This window comes from Furipterus horrens, unplaced genomic scaffold, assembly GCF_987537825.1.
Source record: "Furipterus horrens unplaced genomic scaffold, mFurHor1.1.pri manual_scaffold_2, whole genome shotgun sequence".
In the NCBI taxonomy this organism is placed as follows: Eukaryota; Metazoa; Chordata; class Mammalia; order Chiroptera; family Furipteridae; genus Furipterus; species Furipterus horrens.
The window spans coordinates 145680355-145701849 of NW_028327172.1; the positions used below are offsets into that span (position 1 = coordinate 145680355).

The 21495-nt window shown below is 36.4% G+C and overlaps 1 protein-coding gene across 1 annotated transcript in view; it reads left to right on the forward strand.

The window, feature by feature from the left end:
• Positions 1-21495, forward strand: part of MALRD1 (MAM and LDL receptor class A domain containing 1) — a 622346-nt gene that overhangs the window by 488184 nt on the left and 112667 nt on the right. The window contains 1 exon segment of the mRNA XM_090268028.1: positions 19039-19302. Within this exon segment, the coding sequence (XP_090124154.1) occupies positions 19039-19302 (264 nt within the window).

Below are 21495 nucleotides of genomic sequence, written 5' to 3' on the forward strand. Positions count from 1 at the left end.
TTCTTTGGATTGTAAATCCTGGGTAATCTCAACTTCCAGGTGATTCAGCCTGTGTAAAACACTGACCTTCAGTTTTAGTCTTCATACATACTTTTCCTCATTAACCAACTCTCATAGCTATATTCTGGACCTCTGAAATTTTAAAGTTGAAATTTTCATCTAACCCTTATGTTCTCTACTTCTGATGACTCCTCCTAAATCTGTTTGTCAACAAAGTTAATAAGAAAAATATATACTGTAATTCTAGATTCTCAATGCTTCATCTTTTTTTCATAAATACATTTTTCCTAATAATCCCAGAGATAATGATCAAACCCATTCTAAATCAGAACTAAGAATTCTATTATTTCCTTTTTTTGTTTTAACATATATCTGGGTCCTAATTATGTACCAGGAACTCTGCTAAGTCCTTTGCATGTATTTATCAGACCATCCCTATATAATAGATATAAGTATCCAGCTCATGTTTGGTCATAATGACATTATCAATCTTTAAAATTGAGTTACTATGACCGTTTGCATGTTCCAAACTGCTGATGGTCATGCTCATTGTGACAACTAGAATTTTTGTTTATCACCTTAGCTGGGCCCTCAAGAGTCCTGGATACATATGTTTCGCATTACCTGGCACTGTTTTTCTACAATTCTCACATTCATCAACTTCTCCCTTGAACTTTCTTCATTCTGTCAATGTTCTTATATTCTTTGAATGGAAAATAGATCCTTTTGTAACTCCCTTAATTTTTTCTTTCCCATTTCCAAATGTACCTGTATCTACAACCTTCTATTCACAAATCCTCCCATCAAAGTCTTCTCTGTCTTATATCTGCAGTTTCTTTCCTTCCATTGCTCATATTTAGCTCTTGCCATATATATATATATAAAAGTATAATTTTCCACTAACTTTGAGCTCCTCAAGAGCAAGAAGAACTTGTCTATTTCATCTCCAGAGCCTAACACAAGAACTAGACAATTTGAAACAGAATTTAATAGGACTTGAGGTGAGTCACATGACTGCAGCCAGGTCCACAGAGGGGTACATGGTTGGCAAGCCTGTTACCAGGGATAGGGGCAGTCATAGTTTCTGCTGGATCCCCAGGTGAACAACACTACCTCCAGGACCATAGTGCAGCAGGGCTGCAGCCAGGTCATGGGATCACTTCTGGGTCTGCAATCAAGTCCACAGATGGCAGGCCTTTTGCCAGGGCTATACACCTGTGTGTCTCTCCTTGTATCCCTGGGTGGGTCCCAGGGCATGCAGGACAGAGTTCATGACTGTCGTAGAGCATGGCTGTAGCTGGATCACAGGGCTGCTTCCAGATCCTCTGTCTTGTCCGAGATCACAGGTCTGTTACTGGGCATGCTGGTGGGTGTAACTCTCACCAGGTCATTGATGGGAATGCCTGCCTTGGCAGATCAGGAATCAAGACAGGTCCTAAGGCTGCCTCAGCAAACACAGGTAGGTTGAGGTCAGCTGTGTTACTAGGGTCACAGGCTGGCATATCTGCTGTCAGTTTCTGGGTGAGCAGGGTTACCCCTGGACCATGGTAGAACAGGGTTGAAACTGAATCACAAAACAGCTTCAAGGTCCACAGCCAGGACTAATGTCAACAGTCCTGTTTCCCAGGTATTACTGGTCCCTGTGTGGGCAGGAATGACTCAAGGCCACCATAAAAGAGGTGGTCTAGGACTGGAGCCAGATCTCAGGACGCTTTAGATGCACAGTTGAGACCAAGGGCAGTAGGCCTGTTACTGAAAGCACAGACAGGTATGGCTACTCCCAGATCTCTTGGAAGATGGAACTGCTGTAAAACATCAGCTAAGCAGGACTGTACTGTGTCCACTGGTGGGCAGGGGGGCGCTACTTGTGGTCTGTAGCAGCCAGACCCACATGCAGAGATCCTGCCACCAGGGCGTGGGCATGCCTTCTTAAAGTTGGTCTTGGGCTTCACAGGGGTTTGACAGCCTCCTACCTGGATCTTAAAGCTCCACCAAAGACACTTTGTCCATGGATGGCTGCCAGGTTATTGTCTGCGTGGAGGGGGTGGGGATGTGAGCTAGGGACTTCCTATTCAACCACCATTCTGATGTCACATACCTCATACAGAATTTTAAAAAGCTGCCAAGAAGGAAATATATATGTATAGACCTCAGTAACTCTGGATATAAACAATCTTTTAAGTGTTAGCACTTAGCCAGGAAAACTTCATTTTCTAGTAATGCTGGGTAAAGGAAGCATTGTTTTCCCATAAAATTCAAATTGATCAAATCTTGATAAATTTCTCTCTAAATTTTCTATTTTTGTTGAATGAAAATTCCCCAAATGGGACATAGTTTTCCAGTAAAATATAGCTGTCAAAATGCAAAAATTTTGATAATACAGGATCTGCTACAACAAATGTTTATTGAGCAAACCAAGAGAAAAAAGTTTAAATAGATTTTTCCTGTATTCATTTACGTGTTTTCTTTATTCAGCCCTCACAAAAGCTGAAACCATCTATAACATCAAAACTGCTTGCTTCTTTCATCTCATCGTAGTCTAGATTTAAATGAACAAAGGTAGCTAAAGGAACTCATAATATTTTCCACATCTTATAATAAGACATCTAGATTTTTATAGTTTGCATAATTTGTACATTTTCTTATGTACATATTAACATCCTAAGATTAAAAACAGCTAACTCTCAACTTCCTTTCAACCTCACATTAGTTTTTTGTTGTTGTTGTTTTAACTACCCTCTTCATTCAGCCCTCAAAATTTACACTGTCCTGTAACACAGGGGTCCCCAACACCAGTCTGGGCCTGTTTGGAACCAGGCCGCACACCAGGAGGTGTACTTGAATCATCCCGAAATCATCCCCTGCCTCCACCGTCCGTCCGTGGAAACGTTGTCTTTCACAAAACAAATCCTTGGTGCTAAAAAGATGGGGGACTGCTGCCATAACAAAAAGGGATCTAGAACTATAGCATTTGTCACCACAAGTTACCTGTAGTTTTCTTTCCATTTAGAAGATTGCCCTATAACAGTAGCCCCTCCCCCACTCCAATGAATCTCTACTTTCTGCATTATTACTTCTCCATTTTCCCTTTAATTACTTTCAGTTTCCCAGGACAACATTTTCTAAATGGAGACATTCTTGATGCAGTAACACACCTCCAGCAGTTCTGACTCATCGGAGAAATGTATTTATTTTCAGAATCTTTTTTTTATTCTTTAGCCATGTGAGTTTCCAAGAGTAGAAGGTACATGCTTTTTTTCTCCTACAATTTGAAACAAAGAGCATCACATTTTTTTTTTACCATGAAGAAGAAACATTTTACAGGGCTGGTAGGACTTTGCTGCTTTTAAAATAAGAAATTTTAAAGTATTTGAAACAATGGTGGGAGAGAAATTATAGCATACTGGACAATATGATACATTTCTACATAATTTTCCAGGAGTCTAGTAAGTGGGAAATTACCAGTAGACACAACTGGAAGGGGAGTGCTAGATAAGAAGCAGATTATCTCAGCACCCAAGTTTACTGGTGCCCTGGGTTAAATAGTGTGCCCCAAAAATCTACGACCTTCCCGGAACTGTAGAATGTGACCTTATTTGGAAATAAGGTCTTTGCAGATATAATTAAGTTGTAAATTAAGATGAGGTCATAATGGAATAGGTTGGCCTTAATATAATATGACTGGTGTCCTTAAAAGAAAAGAAAGGGTAGGGGAAAGCAGGCACACAGGGAGAATACCATGTGATTGAGGAGGCAGAGATTGAATTGATGCTTCTGAGTCAAAGACTGACAAAAATTGCCAGAAAAACTGGACTGGAAGGTAAGGGAAAGGAATGGACTGGATTCTCCTATAGAGCTTCAGAGAAAGCATAGCTCTGCCAGCACCCTGAATTCCAGCTTCTGACCTGCAGAACTGAGAATAAACGACTACTGTTTTAAGCCACCCATCTTGTGGTACTTTGTTATAACAGCCCTAGGAAACTAATGCCAGTGGCAACACTGAGATCTACTTTTATAAAAAAGGACTGAGTTCAGATCTTCATTATAACCCCTTATGGCCCTTTTGACCTTATTTTTCTCATCCCTGAAATTATTATTGTCAAGATTTAGGAAATGTGTCCTGTCTAAAATTGTTTCATTAACTACTTCAAGCAATTAAATAATCATTTAGAAAAATCAAACAATAATTCTTCAGTTATCTAAGTGATCTTGCCTTACACTAAATAACATAGTCAGTAATTATGTTACCTTGAATAGAGAAATACATATGTTAAATAAATAGATGAATAAGTAAAAGTTGTCTCCAATTGAATTTACATGGTACTGTATCACTCTTCACTACTGTGTATGAACTGTCCCTCCAGTCTTGTTCTCAAAACCTTGTTTGAAAGAAAGGGAGAAGGAGAGGGAGAGAGGGAAGGAGGGAGAAAGGAAGGAAGAGGGAAGGAGGGAGGAAAGGAGAAAGAAAGAAAAGATATTAGCAAATTGTCCAACAGATTCTGTGGTTGCATTGAGTTCTAGAAAATGACAACTGGACTAAATGTTTGTAGGCATGATTCTAAAACATGACTTTGCCACTAAATACTCATATAATTTTTAAAAATTATTGTACTTTTCCCATTAGTATTTAGTCTCCTTACACCCCCTGCCCCTGTCAATCATCACACTATTTCCATGTCCATGAGTCCTTTTTCCTTTTTGCTCTATCCCTCTACCCTCTAACTTCCCTCTCCCCTTAGCTGTCATCCTGCTCTCTATCTATGAGTCTGTCTCTGTTTTGCATGTTAGTTCAGTTTGTTCATTAGATTCCACACTTTTATAATTTTAAGAAAATCATTTTGACTCCTTAGGCCATGTTTTGTCATCAAGGAAATGAAATAGATGATTTCCTAAGTTTCTTCCAATTCTGCCATTTTATGATTATATGGACTGGAGTTTTTGAAAAGGATCAGGACAGTAGAAGGAAAACAGACAATGACACAGAAAGGCAGAGTCCAGAGAGAAGGAGAAGGAAGTTAAAAGGGTCTAGCGGGTAGGTTAGGCCTGACAAGTAAAAGCAGAATTGTCATTGCTATTAGATGCAAAAGAATTCTTACTACTTGGCATGGTTGTGAAGTTGAGTAAGTCAGCTGGTCACTGAATCAATGCTTGTTGAGAATTTCTTGTGTGCTGCCCTGGATTTAGATTAGAAGGACAAATATGAATATAATTGTATCACAAGCTCTGCAGGATTTTACAGTCTAAGGAGATATTGGGATAATGATGCATACTTGGAAGTTTGAAGTAGCATAAAGCATATTTGAAACTCTCTCAGCTCTAAGGTCTGTGGTTATAAGATGATTTCATTTGACTTGGAGGCATCATCAAGTACACAGCAGTAATTTCTGAGACACTGAATATTCATGAGAAATTGTCAATGGTTTGCTGGTAATCTATCATTTTAAAAAGCATACAGAGCCCTGATTTTTAGCATTTGCCTGTTTGGGAGTGTAACTACTTCTAGCGTGGTTGATTTCATGTTGCCAGTATGACATCACTGGAGATGGAGGTGGGAAGAGATGAACACAGCTGGTACTGTAGGCTGCAGCTCTCACAGTCAGGGGCGCCTCAGGAGAAGTGGTGCTACCTCCCTCCCAGCTACTCAGGCAGTTGAATGAAAACTGAGGCTGTGGTTCAAGACAGAGAACGAGCACATTCACTTAGCATTATGAATCAAGAATATTGCTAAGGAAACTTATTCCATCATAAGAATATTTGTGCCTTTTGTATGAGTTGATAAAAAGTCTTGAGAAACCTCTTGGTTATGCATAACCATAAGGAGGTGTCATTAAATTTTCAGTGTCTTTCTATCTTTTTATAAATATCCACTTTAAAACCAGGTTTTTTTCTCTGTTGTTTTCTTCCTCTAAACATACCCCAGGCTGCAAATTCTATAGATTTTTCCTTCTTTTTCATTTAACGGCTCAAACTCTAGTTCAAGACCTTCTTACTCGTCAGAGTCTCTGTAATGGTGACATAACTGATTCAGCTAAGTTACTGACATTTGTCACACATTAAGTGCCAAATTACTCTTCTAGTCGCTATTATAGTATAAGTTCCAGAAAAGTATACCTTCTATCTTTCTCATTCACCACAATAAGTAATTTTTTTTTTTAATTGTGAACAACAAAATTAGGCTGGGATAACTTAGGCAGAAAATAAGTTTATTGAAAGGATACTGGTCCTAACTGCTGTGGCTCAGTAGGTTGGGCATCGTCCCTCGAACCAAAAGGCAGGCCATGGGTTTAATTCCTGGTCAGGCACATGCATAGGTTGCAGGCCAGGTCCCCAGTTAGGGGCGTGCAAGAAGCAACCGATCAATGTTTTCTCCCTCTTTTTCTCCCTCCCTTTCCCTCTCTCTAAAAATAAATTAGAACCTGTTTTTTTTTTTTAAAAAAAAGAAAGGATACTGGATAGCTCCAAATATCAAATATGGGTCTGAGAATCTAAAAAAGAAAAGGGAGGGGGAAACAAGTGAAATTGACTAAAACAGAGGATAAAACTGGCTAATTCCACTGCCTTTAAATAATTGTTTTGGAAGCTGGGATATCTGCTCCCTTGTCATCACCATAAATAATCTCTATTTGTTCTTGTGTCACTCCCTCAAAATTGAAAGAGCTTATTGGAAGTATACCATAGACCAAGCCCAGTCATATATTCATAACTCAAAGGCTCCTTACTTACTCTTTCATATTTAATTTCCACATCATCCATCTCTGGATGAGGCCATTCTCTCTCTCTCTCTCTCTCTCTCTCTCTCTCTCTCTCTCTCGCTCTCGCTCTCGCTCTCGCTCTCGCTCTCTCTCTCTCTCTCTCTCTCTCTCTCTCTCTCTCTCTCTCGCTCTCTCTCTCGCTCTCTCTCTCTCTCTCTCTCTCTCTCTCTCTCTCTCTCTCCCTCTCCCTCTCCCTCTCCCTCTCTTCCTCTCCCTCTCTCCCTCTCCCTCTCCCTCTCCCCCTCCCTTTCTTTCCATCCCTCTCTCTCCCTCTCTCATCACAATCAAGCCTGAATATTTGGCAGCATATGGACCAAATTATAGAGTTGACTAGGGACAATAAATTCTCTATCTATACTCTAATGGTGAGAGAGGAAATAAAAGAGAAACTAATCAAAATATACAAATTCATACAAGTTGTAAATAAGAAGAAAAATGCTTAGAGGCTTTCAATTGCCTACCAAATCGGTTTCTTATTTAGTACAACTCCTACCACATCTATAAGTCTCTGCAAAATGGTCCCTTAAAATAGAACCCCTTGCCTTTCACCACTCATGCCCCATATTCTCTTATCTCTATGGCTTTCGTCTTACTGCTTCCTGGCTGGGAATGCCCTGCCCTTTACCTCCTCTTGTGTGAATCCTTTTCCACTTTGAAGGGCAGAGCAAAAGCCATTTCTTCATGAATTTGTCTTTAATCCTTTCCACACGAAGCCAAACTCTGTTCAGATCTTGGCCTTGAGTTTGCAGCTCTCCTGTAATATGCCCTACATGGTATTTTGTGATATGTGTAGCTTGTTTTCTGTCATTTTTAGTTTCTCTACCTTGAAAAATCCCCATTGTCATTATCTTGTTTGTTTGTTTTTAAACTTTTAATGAGAATTTTAACTTTTAGGTTGATTAAGACAAATATAAATTTCAAGTCAGCATATGATACAGAGTGGATGTCTGTATATTTTAAATCCAAAGTTATGTCATAGCAATTGTAGACAAATTATTTAAAATGTGATTTTAATCCATGGGACATGTTTTATAATTTTGATTCAGTTAGGGATTCATGGACCTAATTTTAAAGTGAATAGTGATAAATGTACAAAAAGCTGAAAGAAAATGACTATTAGTCAATTCGAATTCACTTATTGGTTTACAAAATATTAGGTTCAAAATCTATTATTATGGGTCATGAAGTCCTCACAATTTGTCAAAGGATGAGGTAATTCTTCTTAACTCCAGGAAGGGATTTTAGATCTAAAGAGAAAAACAAACAAACAAGAACCAGAAAAATGGCATTAAAAGCTAGTATTAAACAGGCTTATGGGAGCAAGACCTGGATTCCCTCCTGATTACATTTGAAAAAGCTTGCCTGTTATACTATGAAGTGGTTCATACTTGGTTTCCTGCTGGTCATCAGACTAGAAGGAATTTTGTTGAAGTGGGGGGAAAAAACCCAAGTGACAACTATGAAAAAACCAGGCCCAGTATGAACCATATTCCATTAGCCTGGATTTGACAAGTGCCTTATAGTGAACCTGAACTTGAAGACAAACCACAAATCACTGTTCCAACACTCTGTCTTAAAGGTAAATGCTTTTACGTGAACAGTGGTATTTTCCACATTAATATATGTATTTATGTATACATAGTATGTAAATATATGTGTAATATATACTTGAATATATATGTAATATAATGTGTATATATATAACATGGTATGGTGATCTTGTAATTTCTCTAATATATGGAAACAAAAACCAACTCCTAAATTCCTAGTCATTTTTGGAAATTATCATAATCTTTCCTGACTCTTCTTTTCACTCAGAAATACACAGCAGACTGAATGTTTCACCAGGCCAAGTGTGCTTGAGAGATTCTGGGTGCTTTTCATAGCCAAGGTCAATCTGGCCATGTTTTGTTCTCTTGGGCTATTAGAGTCTACTTTAATATAGGTTTTCTGATTCCCTGGAACACATATGTTGTTATCTGGAAAACATCAAGACTTTATGAAGTTTTTATGTTTATTACCTAAGAAATAGAGTAAGAAAGTGGCATTGCTTCACTAAAAAATATGTTTTAAGTAAATATTTTTTCAATTGAAAAATAAATAAATGACTTCAACAGAATGACTAGTTTTTCTGATAGCATTTTATTGGCATGTGAAAATATTTTACCTTGCAAAGACTGGCTATTCTTTGTGGAAATAGTTGGAAATGGGAAAATACATGTAGAAAACAAATAAAAATTTTTTCCTAGCTTACCAAAAAGTAAATTAATTTACATGTATGAGTTATCATCTTCACTAATATAAACTTGCTTGAAATAGAAAACATGAAGCTAGGTAAATAACCTGGTTTGGGTAAAAGGGGTCCGAAAGAATGACAGGCCCATGGCTGGATCCTCCCTGCAGGATGGAGTAGCTGATTGGTCAAGTAGAAGCTCTGTCCAGATGTTCTTGCTTTTTGACTCTTCTGATTTTTCTGATGGCAATGTAATAAATGTAAGGTTTTTTGGCATGCCTCCTGTAGGACTCCATATGGGGCAAGATAGCCCAGCGCACTTTAAAATAATCACTTTTAATTATTTCATTAGAAAGGCAGAAATTAGTCTTAAAAATGATGTGGTTTTAAATATAATAATACACTCATAGACAGCACTCCAGACTTTAGGTTAAACTACTCATCCATATTCCTCCAAAGTAATATTAAGTTGAACATAGCTATCTGTGTCCCTGTCTTTAGTGCCAACACTCTTACCTGGAACTTATGGTACCATAGCCACTTTCTGTATTTGGTTAGATGATAGAGATAGTCAAGAAATTACAGCTGGGAGGTCTCTGAAAGACTGCTATAGAATTATAGTTGACTCCTGAGTGGTCTTCTCTATTGTCTGCCTCAGTAAGTCACTTGTCTGTCCTTTGACTTTCCTGTGGTATGGAAAACAGATGTTCCCAAAGCATGTATGAAACTGAACAGTATTCCCTCCCAGTCAGATTGCCTAAAACTCTTTAGATTTCCTACAATTTATTTACTGATGGTGTATGGTGGAAAGATAGCTTCCCACCCTCAATTCTCAAGCCTTCCACCCAAAAACAAAGACCTCAGAAGTGATTGATACCTAAACTCCCACTCATAATTTCTGCAAGGAAAAGCCTTTCTACTAACAGGATTGACAATGACATTCTTTTTCCTGGCCCCATCCCAACTAGCAAAGATTCTAATACTACCATATCTGGAATACTCATTATTTCTTCTGCAGTTTTAGGTTTTATGGGGAGAACATAGGTAAGGCCAAATCAGGTGTCAGGTCATTGAATACCAACAAGACAACTGCATTCAGTCCTGTAAGAACAGTGGACTTAAACCTGTGAGTCATTGAAGAACCATTCTGAGAAATATTCTTCCTTTGGGAAATGTATATTGGAAGCAATGTGAAGCATAAATTAAAAAGGGGAATGTATTTCATAATATTGTCCTTAAAGTTATAAATCAAGAGTTCAGCATTTAGGGGATTCTTTAACTATTAAAGAACATTGCAGTTAATATATAATAGAGCTATGAGTGAACAATAGCATTAAATTAGCCAAATACATAACCTGGTCCAACATTGCATATAATAGAGGCCACACTGGTACAAATATGTCAGTCTAAGAACTATGGCACCATCTGGAAATGATAAAAATTGAAATTAGTCTGTAATGCACCAGGGTCTCTCTGGGTTTCAGGGTTCATGACAAGAAAGAAATGACCAACAACCTAACATTTCATAGTTTATATATGATTCTGCCTTCACATAAGTTTTAGATTATTTTGGGTTACATGGAAGCAGAAATCCTTCATTTATGCAATTTCAGTCACTTGCAGTGACATCCCTATTTTTAGTTAGAAAGGAATTATCTATAATCGTGGCAAATATTGATGTTGAGTAAAAGTGATTACACTTTGGGGGCCTCTTAATACCCTCTGTTTACTTAGCTCTTATTTTCCTTGGTATGGTAAATATATTCTTGATTTTCTTTCAAGTCTGCAGCACATGCAGACAGGTGCTGAGGGAGAAAAAGAATTCTGATAATAAGATACCCTCCCCTCCACCACAATCTCATGTTTTCTCTCACCTGTGTTGCCCACCATACACTGTCCAGCTTCTCTCCCCCAGCCTTTCTATCACTAGTAAGGAGTTGCATAATTTTAAATGAGCTGTGTGTGTACTCACATGAGCACACATGCAAACATGCATGCACGCAGTATTTGCACAAAGGTACACATATACATGCATAAGTGCCTGTATTATATCTACATAAATTTTGAATCTGTCAGCTCTCTCCTATATTTTTTTGTAGCTTTTTAGCCTTGACTAGCTGCAACTATTCACTTTGAAAATTATTATCACTTTCTATTTGGTATTTGTTCTCAGATACTTAACAGCTTCTGTATTGGATTCAACATCTGAAAACTTTTAGATTTCCCTTACTTTGTCCCTTCTATCGGACTTTTGACTCTTCTGTTTTGCCTAACCTTTCTGACAAGCCTGCCAAGCCCTCCTGATTCATATACTCCACATGCTCCGCACAGTTCTCTTCTGTTGATCTTTTTCCAGAGGTTACATTCCATCATCTTTCCAGGAATATTTACACTACCAGATATTGAAATCAAATAAGAAGATTAAAATGATTCTCTTAGGACTCCACCTTAGAGTGACTATTTTTAAATTAAAATATAAATGAATATTTTATTTTACTTTATAAAGAAACTTAAGAAAAGATAAATATAAAATTATAATTCAAAGTAACCTCAAACCAGGAATTCTTGGGAATTGCACTTAAAGATGACAATCTTTCCCCTCATAGATTTTTTGTAATATTTTTGCATTTTTTTAATAAAATGTCTGCCAGAAACAAACAGTTACCAGCTTATAGCTGATATATCATACTTTACAATGAACCTTTTACCATTTATATCATTGAGTATGACAATATTTGGCAAGAGCTTAATTTCTCCTCATTAAAACTGAACATCCTTGCACGTATTTTTCTTTTCAACACAGGCAATCCATTTTGCTTTCACTAAACATATTAATCATAAAGATAAAAATCTATCAGACTGTCCTAGGGAACTTTAGGTTTTTATTGGATTTATATGAAATTCATGAGAATGTTTCATTGCATTGCACTCTGAATTCTCAGTATGAAGTAATTTTTATTGCTCTAAGAACGCCATTTCAACTGCTGCCAAAGCTAAGTGAACAGTGAAATTCAACGTTCTGTATGAGGACAAAGAAATAGCCAGTGTCAGAAATTGTAACTGGCTGTGTAGTACAAAATGAAGTAGAATGTGGTAATCAGAGGAATTTTTTGGTTATGGGGCATGTAAAAGTTAGTTAATAATGTCAGTTCCTAAACTCCTTTAGCTCGGGTGGGTTTTTTCCCCCTGGAATATATTCTTTTTCTCTCTCCTAAAGTTTATCATACCACAAAAAAGGGAGATTTATTTTTACATATTTATATATAGCCTTGTTTGCAAAAGTTCTTTATGTAAAATCTGTTAAAACTTCTAAAACAATTGGTAAAAACCCATAGCATCTACATGAATGAATAACTTTTGTTAGTAAGTTATATATTTATATTCAAATGTATTAGAAAGTTAGTTTTTTATCCTTACCTGAGGATATGTCTATTGATTTTTGAGAGAGCAAAAGGGAGAGGAAGAGACAGTGAAAAATATTGATGTGAGAAACATTGACTGGTTGCCTCCTGTATGTGCCCTAACCAGGGATGACCCTCAACCTAAATATATGCCCTGACCAGGAATCAAACTCACAACCCTTTAGTGTATGGGACAATGCTCTAAACAAGTTAGCTACCTGGCCAGAGTGAGAGGTTATTTTTTAAAGAGCTTTACAGTTTCTATTTTTCTGATCTGTCCTCTACTGTGGTTTATTAAATCAATGGATATAGTCAATTAGTCAATGCACTCTTTATTTTATTTATTTTGGCTACCCTAATGAAATTTTTTAAAAAATGAACTATTCAAATAAAGCACGTGACAAAGAAAGAGCTAATAAATAGAAATAATGTTTTAAAAGTTAAACTATTCTAACCATTGCTTTATTATTTGTCAGTTTAACCCTTTGAGTGCTAACATTGCTGTGAGCGAAGCTGACAAATTTTCCCAAAAGTGCCAGCGTTGCTCCCAGCAACTCTTTTTTTTTTTTGATGGCTATAAATGTAAATAACAATGGAAAAATTTGTATTTTATATTTTATTCTCTTTTTTTTTTTTTTTTACCTCAGGTTATATATTGATATAACTTTTTCTCATGTTGATCCAAATTTTGAATTATGCATGGCACTTAAAGAGTTAAGAAGTATTTATTGAACACATACCTTGAGCCATTAACTCTATTGGCATTAGGATGAAACTGTATTCTCAAATGGAGGTTAAAATCTTTCCAACTCTGACTTGGACTGTCCAAGTACAATATGAAGTCACAGCTCTGGAAAGGGGAAAGACTTGGTGAAGATGCTGTAGCTGTGACACAGCTAAACTTCTTGATGGTACTGGCATAGCTTTGATTGTGGGATTTCCTTTTGGTTTCAGAATCACTGTCCCCAAAACTAAGTTGCAGTAGAAACCCCCTAAACTCTAACTCAGCATTTCTTAATTAATTTTCTCTTGAAATACAGAAAGCTAATGCTCATGCACTTGTCATGCAACTTGTGCAATATGGGCAAGAAAGCGATGACTTCCAGCAATTTTTAGATGATAGCTATAAATTCACATCCATATTTTGCACCGGAGAAGCATATTTTGTGGGATACTAGGGAGTCAGCATAATTTTATTGTTGGTACAGCCTTGAATCAGCTCCGATATACAAAGAATAAATCAATTACAAACTACATGAGATACACTTCACTGTTGATCTCCATACACTTGAGACTTGTGATCCATTTGAGAAACATTCCCCTAAATCTAATATGATATAATATATTAAAGTGTCTGTGTGTGTGTGTAAATGTACTAAGCTTTCTTAGCACTCTCTTCTTCCTGCCCTAGCACCAAGTCTACACAATACCCTTAATCAGATACAGCATAAGAAATGTAGACTTAACAAAAATGAAAAACAACAACAACAACAACAAGAGAAACCAAGAGCTTTAAATAATAAATCATGTTATCAAATGAATCTGCATTTTCTTGGAGTGTCTTTCTTTCCTCCTCTCTTTTCCTCTGTCATAGTAACCGATGTTTCCTAATTCCTTCTCTCTCTTCCTTCCTTTCTTTCTTTCTGGTCTTACAGTACTCTTTGGGGTATATGAAAATCACACTCTCAGTACTGAACGTACTATTTCAATTTGCTTTCCTGATGTAGGTTTTAGTTTTGTACAAATCGCTATATGCTGTCCCACAGAGTAACTCTTTCACGTAGTGAACAGCATGCATTTCCAAGGAAGCTAACTAGGGTTAGGATTGACCTGATACCATTTCCCTGTGGATTCAGTGACCTTGCATCTTAATTCCCTTGCTTTTAAACAACTTGACTAAGCAGCTCACTGGGCATGGTAATAAGTGGACCAATATGCTTGACCAATTGACATTACATTTTAGTTAAGTATCTTGTATTTTAAATGTTGGACTTCAAAAGGAATTTGGAGAAACTAGAAACTAGAAATTTCAAAAAGAAATGATAAAGCATGCAGTACAGGCTAGAATGTAGGTTCTGAGGGATAATGATGCTGAGAGTTTATATATATATATATATATATATATATATATATATATATATATATACTTTATATATACTTCATATAAATATATATACTTTATATATACTTCATATAAATATATATACTTTATATATACATATACATTATTTCTTAGAGAAGTTTTCATTTCACAGCTAACTATATGCAAATTTTAGAGCATTCCTATATACCTATCTCCCTCCACACCCACAGCACCTCTCATGATCAAGATCCCCTGCCAGAGTGGTATATTTATTACAATGGATGAACCAACCCTGACGCATCACTATCATCCAAAGTCCACAGTTTACATTAGGGTTCACTCTTGGTGTTGTAAGTTCTATGAGTTTTGACAAATGTATAATGGCATGTCTAATCTGTTCAGACTTATAAACAGACTGGGCGGTTTATAAACTTCAAACATTCATTTCTCACAGTTTTGGAGGCTAGGAAGTCCAAGATCAAGGTGATGGCAGATTTTGTGTCCAGGGAGAAACTGCTTCCTTGTAGACAATGCCTTCTTGCTCTGTCTTGATAAGGTAGAAGGAGCAAGGGAGCTTTCTCTAGCCACGTTTACAAGGTCACTAATTCCATCATGAGTGCTCCACCCTCACAACCTAATCACCTCCCAAGGGGCCATTTCTAAATATTATGAAATTGGGGATTAAGTGTCAACATATGAAATTTGGGGAGACACAGACATTCAGTTTGTAGCATGACATGTGTCCACCATTGCAATGTCATACAGAATGACTCTCCTCTAAAAATCCCCTAGCTCTACATACTCAACTCTTGCTTCCCCTCAGCTCTTGACAACCATTGATTTTTTTTAAACTCTATCCACAGTTTTACATTTTCTAGAATATTATGTAGTTAGAATCAGACAATATGTAGCCTCCTTAGGTTGACTTTTTTTACCTAGTAATATGTATTTTACTTAGTAAATGTATTTTACTAAGTAATATGTATTTTATTAAGATTTTGCAGTTTAAAAAAAGAACGATTAATACTCATTTTTATATATGAAAAAGACATTACCTATAATAATCAGGTAACTCCATGGCTGACATTCAAGAATAAATACATTGATATTAAAATTTTAGAAGCCTTTTAACTTCTCAAAGAGAGTGTATAGCAGAATACTTTTAATTCAAAATATTAACATTGTACATCTTTCAGGAGTAAGCATTTTACTTGAAATTAGGACTAGAGGAAGCTTTTATATAAAAAGCATTTGTATACAGAACTGACATTAGATAAAACAAGAGACTTAATAGAATTGTTGACCTTATGGGGTGGTGCTGGCTAAGAACCTCCTTAGACTCCTATAGGGGTGCAAGTTTATATTCTTCTTGCATTAGAAGTCTTTCAGTGGAAAATTTGAGAAGTGATTCAGGGGAGGTTTAATTTAAGACAAATACATTTTGATGTTTGGATAGTATCCTAGATTGGGTTCCTGGGAAAATGGGCTCTGGGGCAGAGATTCCATGTAGAAGGTTTATTGGAAATTCTTCTAGGAACAAGCCCTGTGAAGTGAAGGAAGTGGGACTGGGGCACAGAGAGGGTTGTGCTGTGATGCAGGAGTAATAGAGGGTCTTGGTGGATGTTATGGGAAGTCTGGAGCTGCACTGGCCCTCCTAGACGTCCCAAATTCAAGCATATGGGTTGGATCATCTGATCTCCTATTCACTAGTCAATAAATGGAGCTGTTCCTGTGAGGCATGTAACTTTAGAGAGAAGTTTCTGGAGCTGAACTCAGCTATGAGTTGTCATCTGGTAATGTCTTATAGCTGGGGAAATGAACACCTTCATCTTCTTTTTTTTTAAATCCTTACCCAAGGATATGTTTATTGATTTTAGAGAGAGAGGAGAAAGGAAAAGGGGTGGGCAGAGAGAGAGAGAGAGAGAGAGAGAGAGAGAGAGAGAGAGAGAGAGAGAAAATATCTATCAGTTGCCTTCCATACATGCCCCAACCAGGGACCAAACCTGCAACCCAGGTATGTGCCCTGACCAGGAATTGACCCTGCAACATTTTGGTGTATGGGACAGTGATGCAATCAATTGAGCTTCCTGAGCACTTTGATCTTGATGGAAGACAGAATCCACTAGAGGTAGTACAACATCACCAGCTTACTTGTAAAGAAGGGCCTAGAATAAATGAGTTGTAATTTTTGATATAAATGGCTCTGAAATTTAATGAAATTGTTATCTCCAAATAAAAGAGAGAATTTTGTTTATATATATATATATAAATAATAGGAAAAATATAAAGGAGCACACACATACATTCGGAATATAATGAGAAGCATAAGGAATTTATGCTTGTCTTGGAATAGAGAAAATTATTTCCCTCATGTTTTTATCAGAAAAGGTCTTAGCTAAGTAATAGGAGTGTTATTAAAGTTGGTTCCATATTTTCACCACATGCAAAATGTTTATCCAAGATTTTTAATTTTTAATGAGTTCCTAAAGATAAGTGTTTAGTGCATAAAATATTTTAGAAAAAAATAAAATTGACGATGTCTGCCATTTCTTAAATGTGAGATTAAGCTAACAAAAAGAATGAAGAGAAACTGTTTGACCACGGTTAAATATCAAAAGATTATATATATAAAGTCCAATTTACTTTCTAAATTTTAATTTAGGATGTTGACATTGGAACACTTCAGTTGTATTGGGTTGGCCAAAAAATTTGTTTGTTTTCCATAAGATGGCTCTAATAGTGCTTAGTTGTCTTTAACTTCATTCAAAACAATTTTGTTAGATTGTATGGTGACAACTGTCATATCGGCATGCATTTAAAAGAAGAACCTATCAAAACTGGTGAATTTTTGTGTAACCATTTTAATATCAATGGAAAAAAATGTGCAACATTTTTCACATATCGTGCTTAATTATTTTAAGACAGGTAAAAACACAACTGAAACACCTGCATACACAAAAGTTTGTGCAGTCTATGCAGAAGTTGCTGCAACTGATCAAACATGTCAAAAGTGGTTTGTGAAGTTTCATGCTGGGAATTCCTCTCTGGATGATGCTTCATGGTCAGGTAGAACAGTTGAAGTTGATAGTGATCAACTAGAGACATTAATTGAGAATAAGCAACATTATACTATGTGGGAGATAGCCAAAATACTCAAAATATCCAAATCAATGAAGTTATTTGTGAAAATGAAAAACTGTCTTTTATTTTACAGAAGAAACTAAAGGAACTTTTTGCCCAACCATATATGCTACTATGATATTAGGCAGTTAGATATGAACATGGTACTAATGTCTCAAACTGTTTATCCCCTCCTCTAATTAAACATTCTGGCTGCCATGAACAAAGATTCTTAAGCCACCACATATATCTCAAATGCATAGAGTTTCATCATAGAGTTTGGATCTAAATACATTCTGAATATATCACCACTACTGGGTAAGTGGAGAGTGAGAGGAACTTTCAAATTTAATTTTTAAAATGAATTCACAACACCACCTTTATATATAAAACAAATCATTCTCATATAATTTATAAATAAAATTAGTTTAAAATGTAAGTAACGCAAAATAAACTACTTCTGAACTGATCCTTATTACAATTTTTCCCCTTAATATACTGATGAGCTCATCAACAACTGTCACAGAAACAATGTGAAAAATAAGAATAGTTCCACTAATATTCCAGCAAATTAGAACAGCCCTGTATATTTAGTTCCACTCTCTAGAAAAAATATATGAATATATAGGACTTCTATGTGAATATAGATTCTTTGGTCATGCTTTAAGTTTTGACTTAGAGTTGACTTAAGCATTTACTGCACAATACTTTCATGTGATAAAAGTTTATCAAATTGGCAGTTTATCTTTGGACACTCAGATTTTATGCACCTCAGTATCCTCATCCATAAGAACATCTGGGTAGGTTTGAACACATTGTTTTTAAGATTCCTGCTAGTGCAGTATCCTGGCTTAAACTATGATTTACCTGCACTTTAGATATAGAAGCACATGGCTCTTGAACTGGACTCAAGACCCAAGGCCAAGTGCAGGGCAACAAAACCAGTGCAGAACTCTGCTTCTGTGACTCATCACTGACCATGGTCAGAGGAGCCAAATTCCCCAAGTGGAGACCACTAAGAGACCGTCAATGAGCTGTATACTGCTACAAGAACAATTCCCTTCATTTCTAACATTGTTAGTGCACCTTTCCAAGCTACCTAACTTACTGTTTAAAGTATCTTTACTCTCCAGGAAAATCTGATTTTGTAGTCGTATTTCAGCACCACGAATCAAAAAAATTTTTCTTAATTTGAAAGTACCATTTTTCACGACAATGATGCCCCTTTTAAAAACGTTGTTCCTGAGATTAAGATAACGGATTTTCTCTAATAACAAACATTTGTATGTTTTATAGAATTCATATTATTCCTAATTGGAAGTTGATTTACTTAAATTACCAAAATGTTTCATGTTTATCAAAGAATAAATACATCCTACAATATTTCAACACTAGACAGAGAAATAACTCTCCTAATGCCAAAAATGACTTGACTTACTTTCTTTTTAGGTCTTGTCACTACACAGCCACCACCTTGTGAGGAATATCAGTTCTCTTGTGTCTACGCGATGCAGTGTATCCCTCTCTCTAGGAAATGTAACGGACATGAGGATTGCTTAGACGGATCAGATGAAATGTACTGTTCTCTCAGCCCCCCGTCTGGGCTCTGCAGGAAAACGGAGTTCCAGTGCTCCACCCACGAGTGTGTCCCATCCCTCCTGCTCTGTGATGGAGCGCCCGACTGCCACTTTAATGAAGATGAAGCCAGCTGCTGTGAGTTCTTTCACTAACTCAGTGTGCCAGGGAAGAAGTGCTGTTAGGGAATGATAGAGAGAGCCTGACAGATAAAACAAAGTTCTCTAGACTCATATCATGATCGTATCATCAATAACATAGTTGTTTGTGTTGTGTTGCTAAACAAAGCATGTAGCCCTTGCTAAGCATTTCTAGAAGCATTCTGTTTGTGTAGCCACACTGATCTCTGTTAAACAGATCTGATTTCCTCTCTTACTTACATCTGAGTCACTCATATGGGATGGTATTATGTATTGCTTATCTTTTTAACAAATGTTTGTGGCATTGGATTGAAGACATGTAATTATCATGTCTTCCCTTCATAAATGTTCATGAAGATGCTCAAGCAAAGCTCTATGGGCAAATATTCATTTCAATGAATATATGTATAATAATTAGGAGCTGGACCTGGACAACTACCTGGGTAAATATTATGTCATTAATGAGTTCATGTAAACCCTCAAGATATAGGTTTGAATCTCATCCTTGTCACTACCTGTGCAGACTTGGAAATGTTATTTGAGTCAGTCTCACCATCCATATAACCTACCTTACAGGGCTGTGAGGATTTGAGAGAATACATGCAAAATCCCCAGCCCCTTATGTAGCACCTTCTGATTTTATTATAATTAGTCTATGACAGATAGGGAAGAGATAGTTTGAGTTAAGTAATTACACAAAACTTTAAGGTGGGCATAGAGTCAAGGTAGAATCAAAGCACCATTAACATTCTATGTAAGTACTTGTTTGCTTTGCTTGGTTTTATTTTATATTAAACTGTATTATATTTTGGCAAGGGCTGCAGTGATAGAGCTCCATAAGCCATATATTAATGACCACCTTTTTTAAAATAGAAAAAAGCAATTTGGGTATAACAGTGAAAGGGGAACCCTGAAAAAAGTATAAGACAATATCAGTGCCCTATTTAGTGTGGGCATCTGGAACTATGCTAACTATTGGAAAAGGGAGACAGCCTTTGGATGTTTAAAAGTTTCAGCCTTAACTTTAAAATTTAAAAAAAAAAAAATTTCAACCTTAAATCAGTGAACTAATTTTCCCAGCTTAGACTTAAAGATTGGTTTTCTATCTCACTATTACTTAGTACAGGTATATTCTTTCTGTAATAAAGCTGACTTTTCAAATTTTATAATATTTTGTTAGAGGCAAGGTAAACAAATAGAAGTAAATAAAGACGAGAAGTCCTGCCAGATTCCTTATCCCTGTTTCCATCAGGGCATTAATGTAACTTGGCTGGTAGAAATCATGTTAAGTTCAATATAATCATGTGATGTTTTACTTTAAATAGCAATGCTATTTAAAGAGAAGCTTAGAAAATACTACACTGTATCCTTATACTTTTAGATATTTGTTGAAATTTGGTGTTCGACAAGGTAGCAGTATATGAAGTTCTGCTCCTAAAGGGAAATAAGTCCACAGTAGGGTAGATTGGTATTATGGAATAATTGCTTCTATCCATTCTTGAAATATTTAATTGAGTTCTGATTCTATAGGGTAAATTGTGCAAAAATGAACAATGGACAAAATGCTAGAGCAAAATTATAGAATAAAAGCAATGATGGCAATTTACCAAAATATTGAAGGGATAATAGTCTTTATCTGGACTCACCTACTGGTTTAGAATGGTATTTTGTAAATTCACATTCATTCATTCATTCGTTCATTTACAAACTTGCAATAGGAACACAATTTATGCCACATATTATATTGGGCATTGATGAAACAGATGAATACAGCATTGTACCTGCTCAGTTCATAGATATATATTACTGAAGGAGATTGGTGATAGTTGGAAATTTCAGGTGACAAGTTCTGCAACAGAGATAAATACAGGGTTATTAAATTTATGGGCTACTCTCTAACTGTGGAGTCTGTAAGCTTTAAAAGGGGCCATATTTGGAAAGACAGTATTCATTGGGCAAATAGAGGTGTCTAATCCCAGTGAAGAATGCTGCAAAAATAGAGAAAAGGTTCTTTGAAGCATGTTTCCTATAACTAAAGTAGTTCGTGGTGAGAAATGTGGAAGTCAGTCTAGAAAGGTAAGCAGGGACTAGATCCTGAAGAGTCCTCCCAAGCTGTGCCAGGGCTACACAACCGTAGTGAGAAAGGAGGCCTGGTTAGGAGACATTGTAGTTGAAAAATAACTAGCTGTAG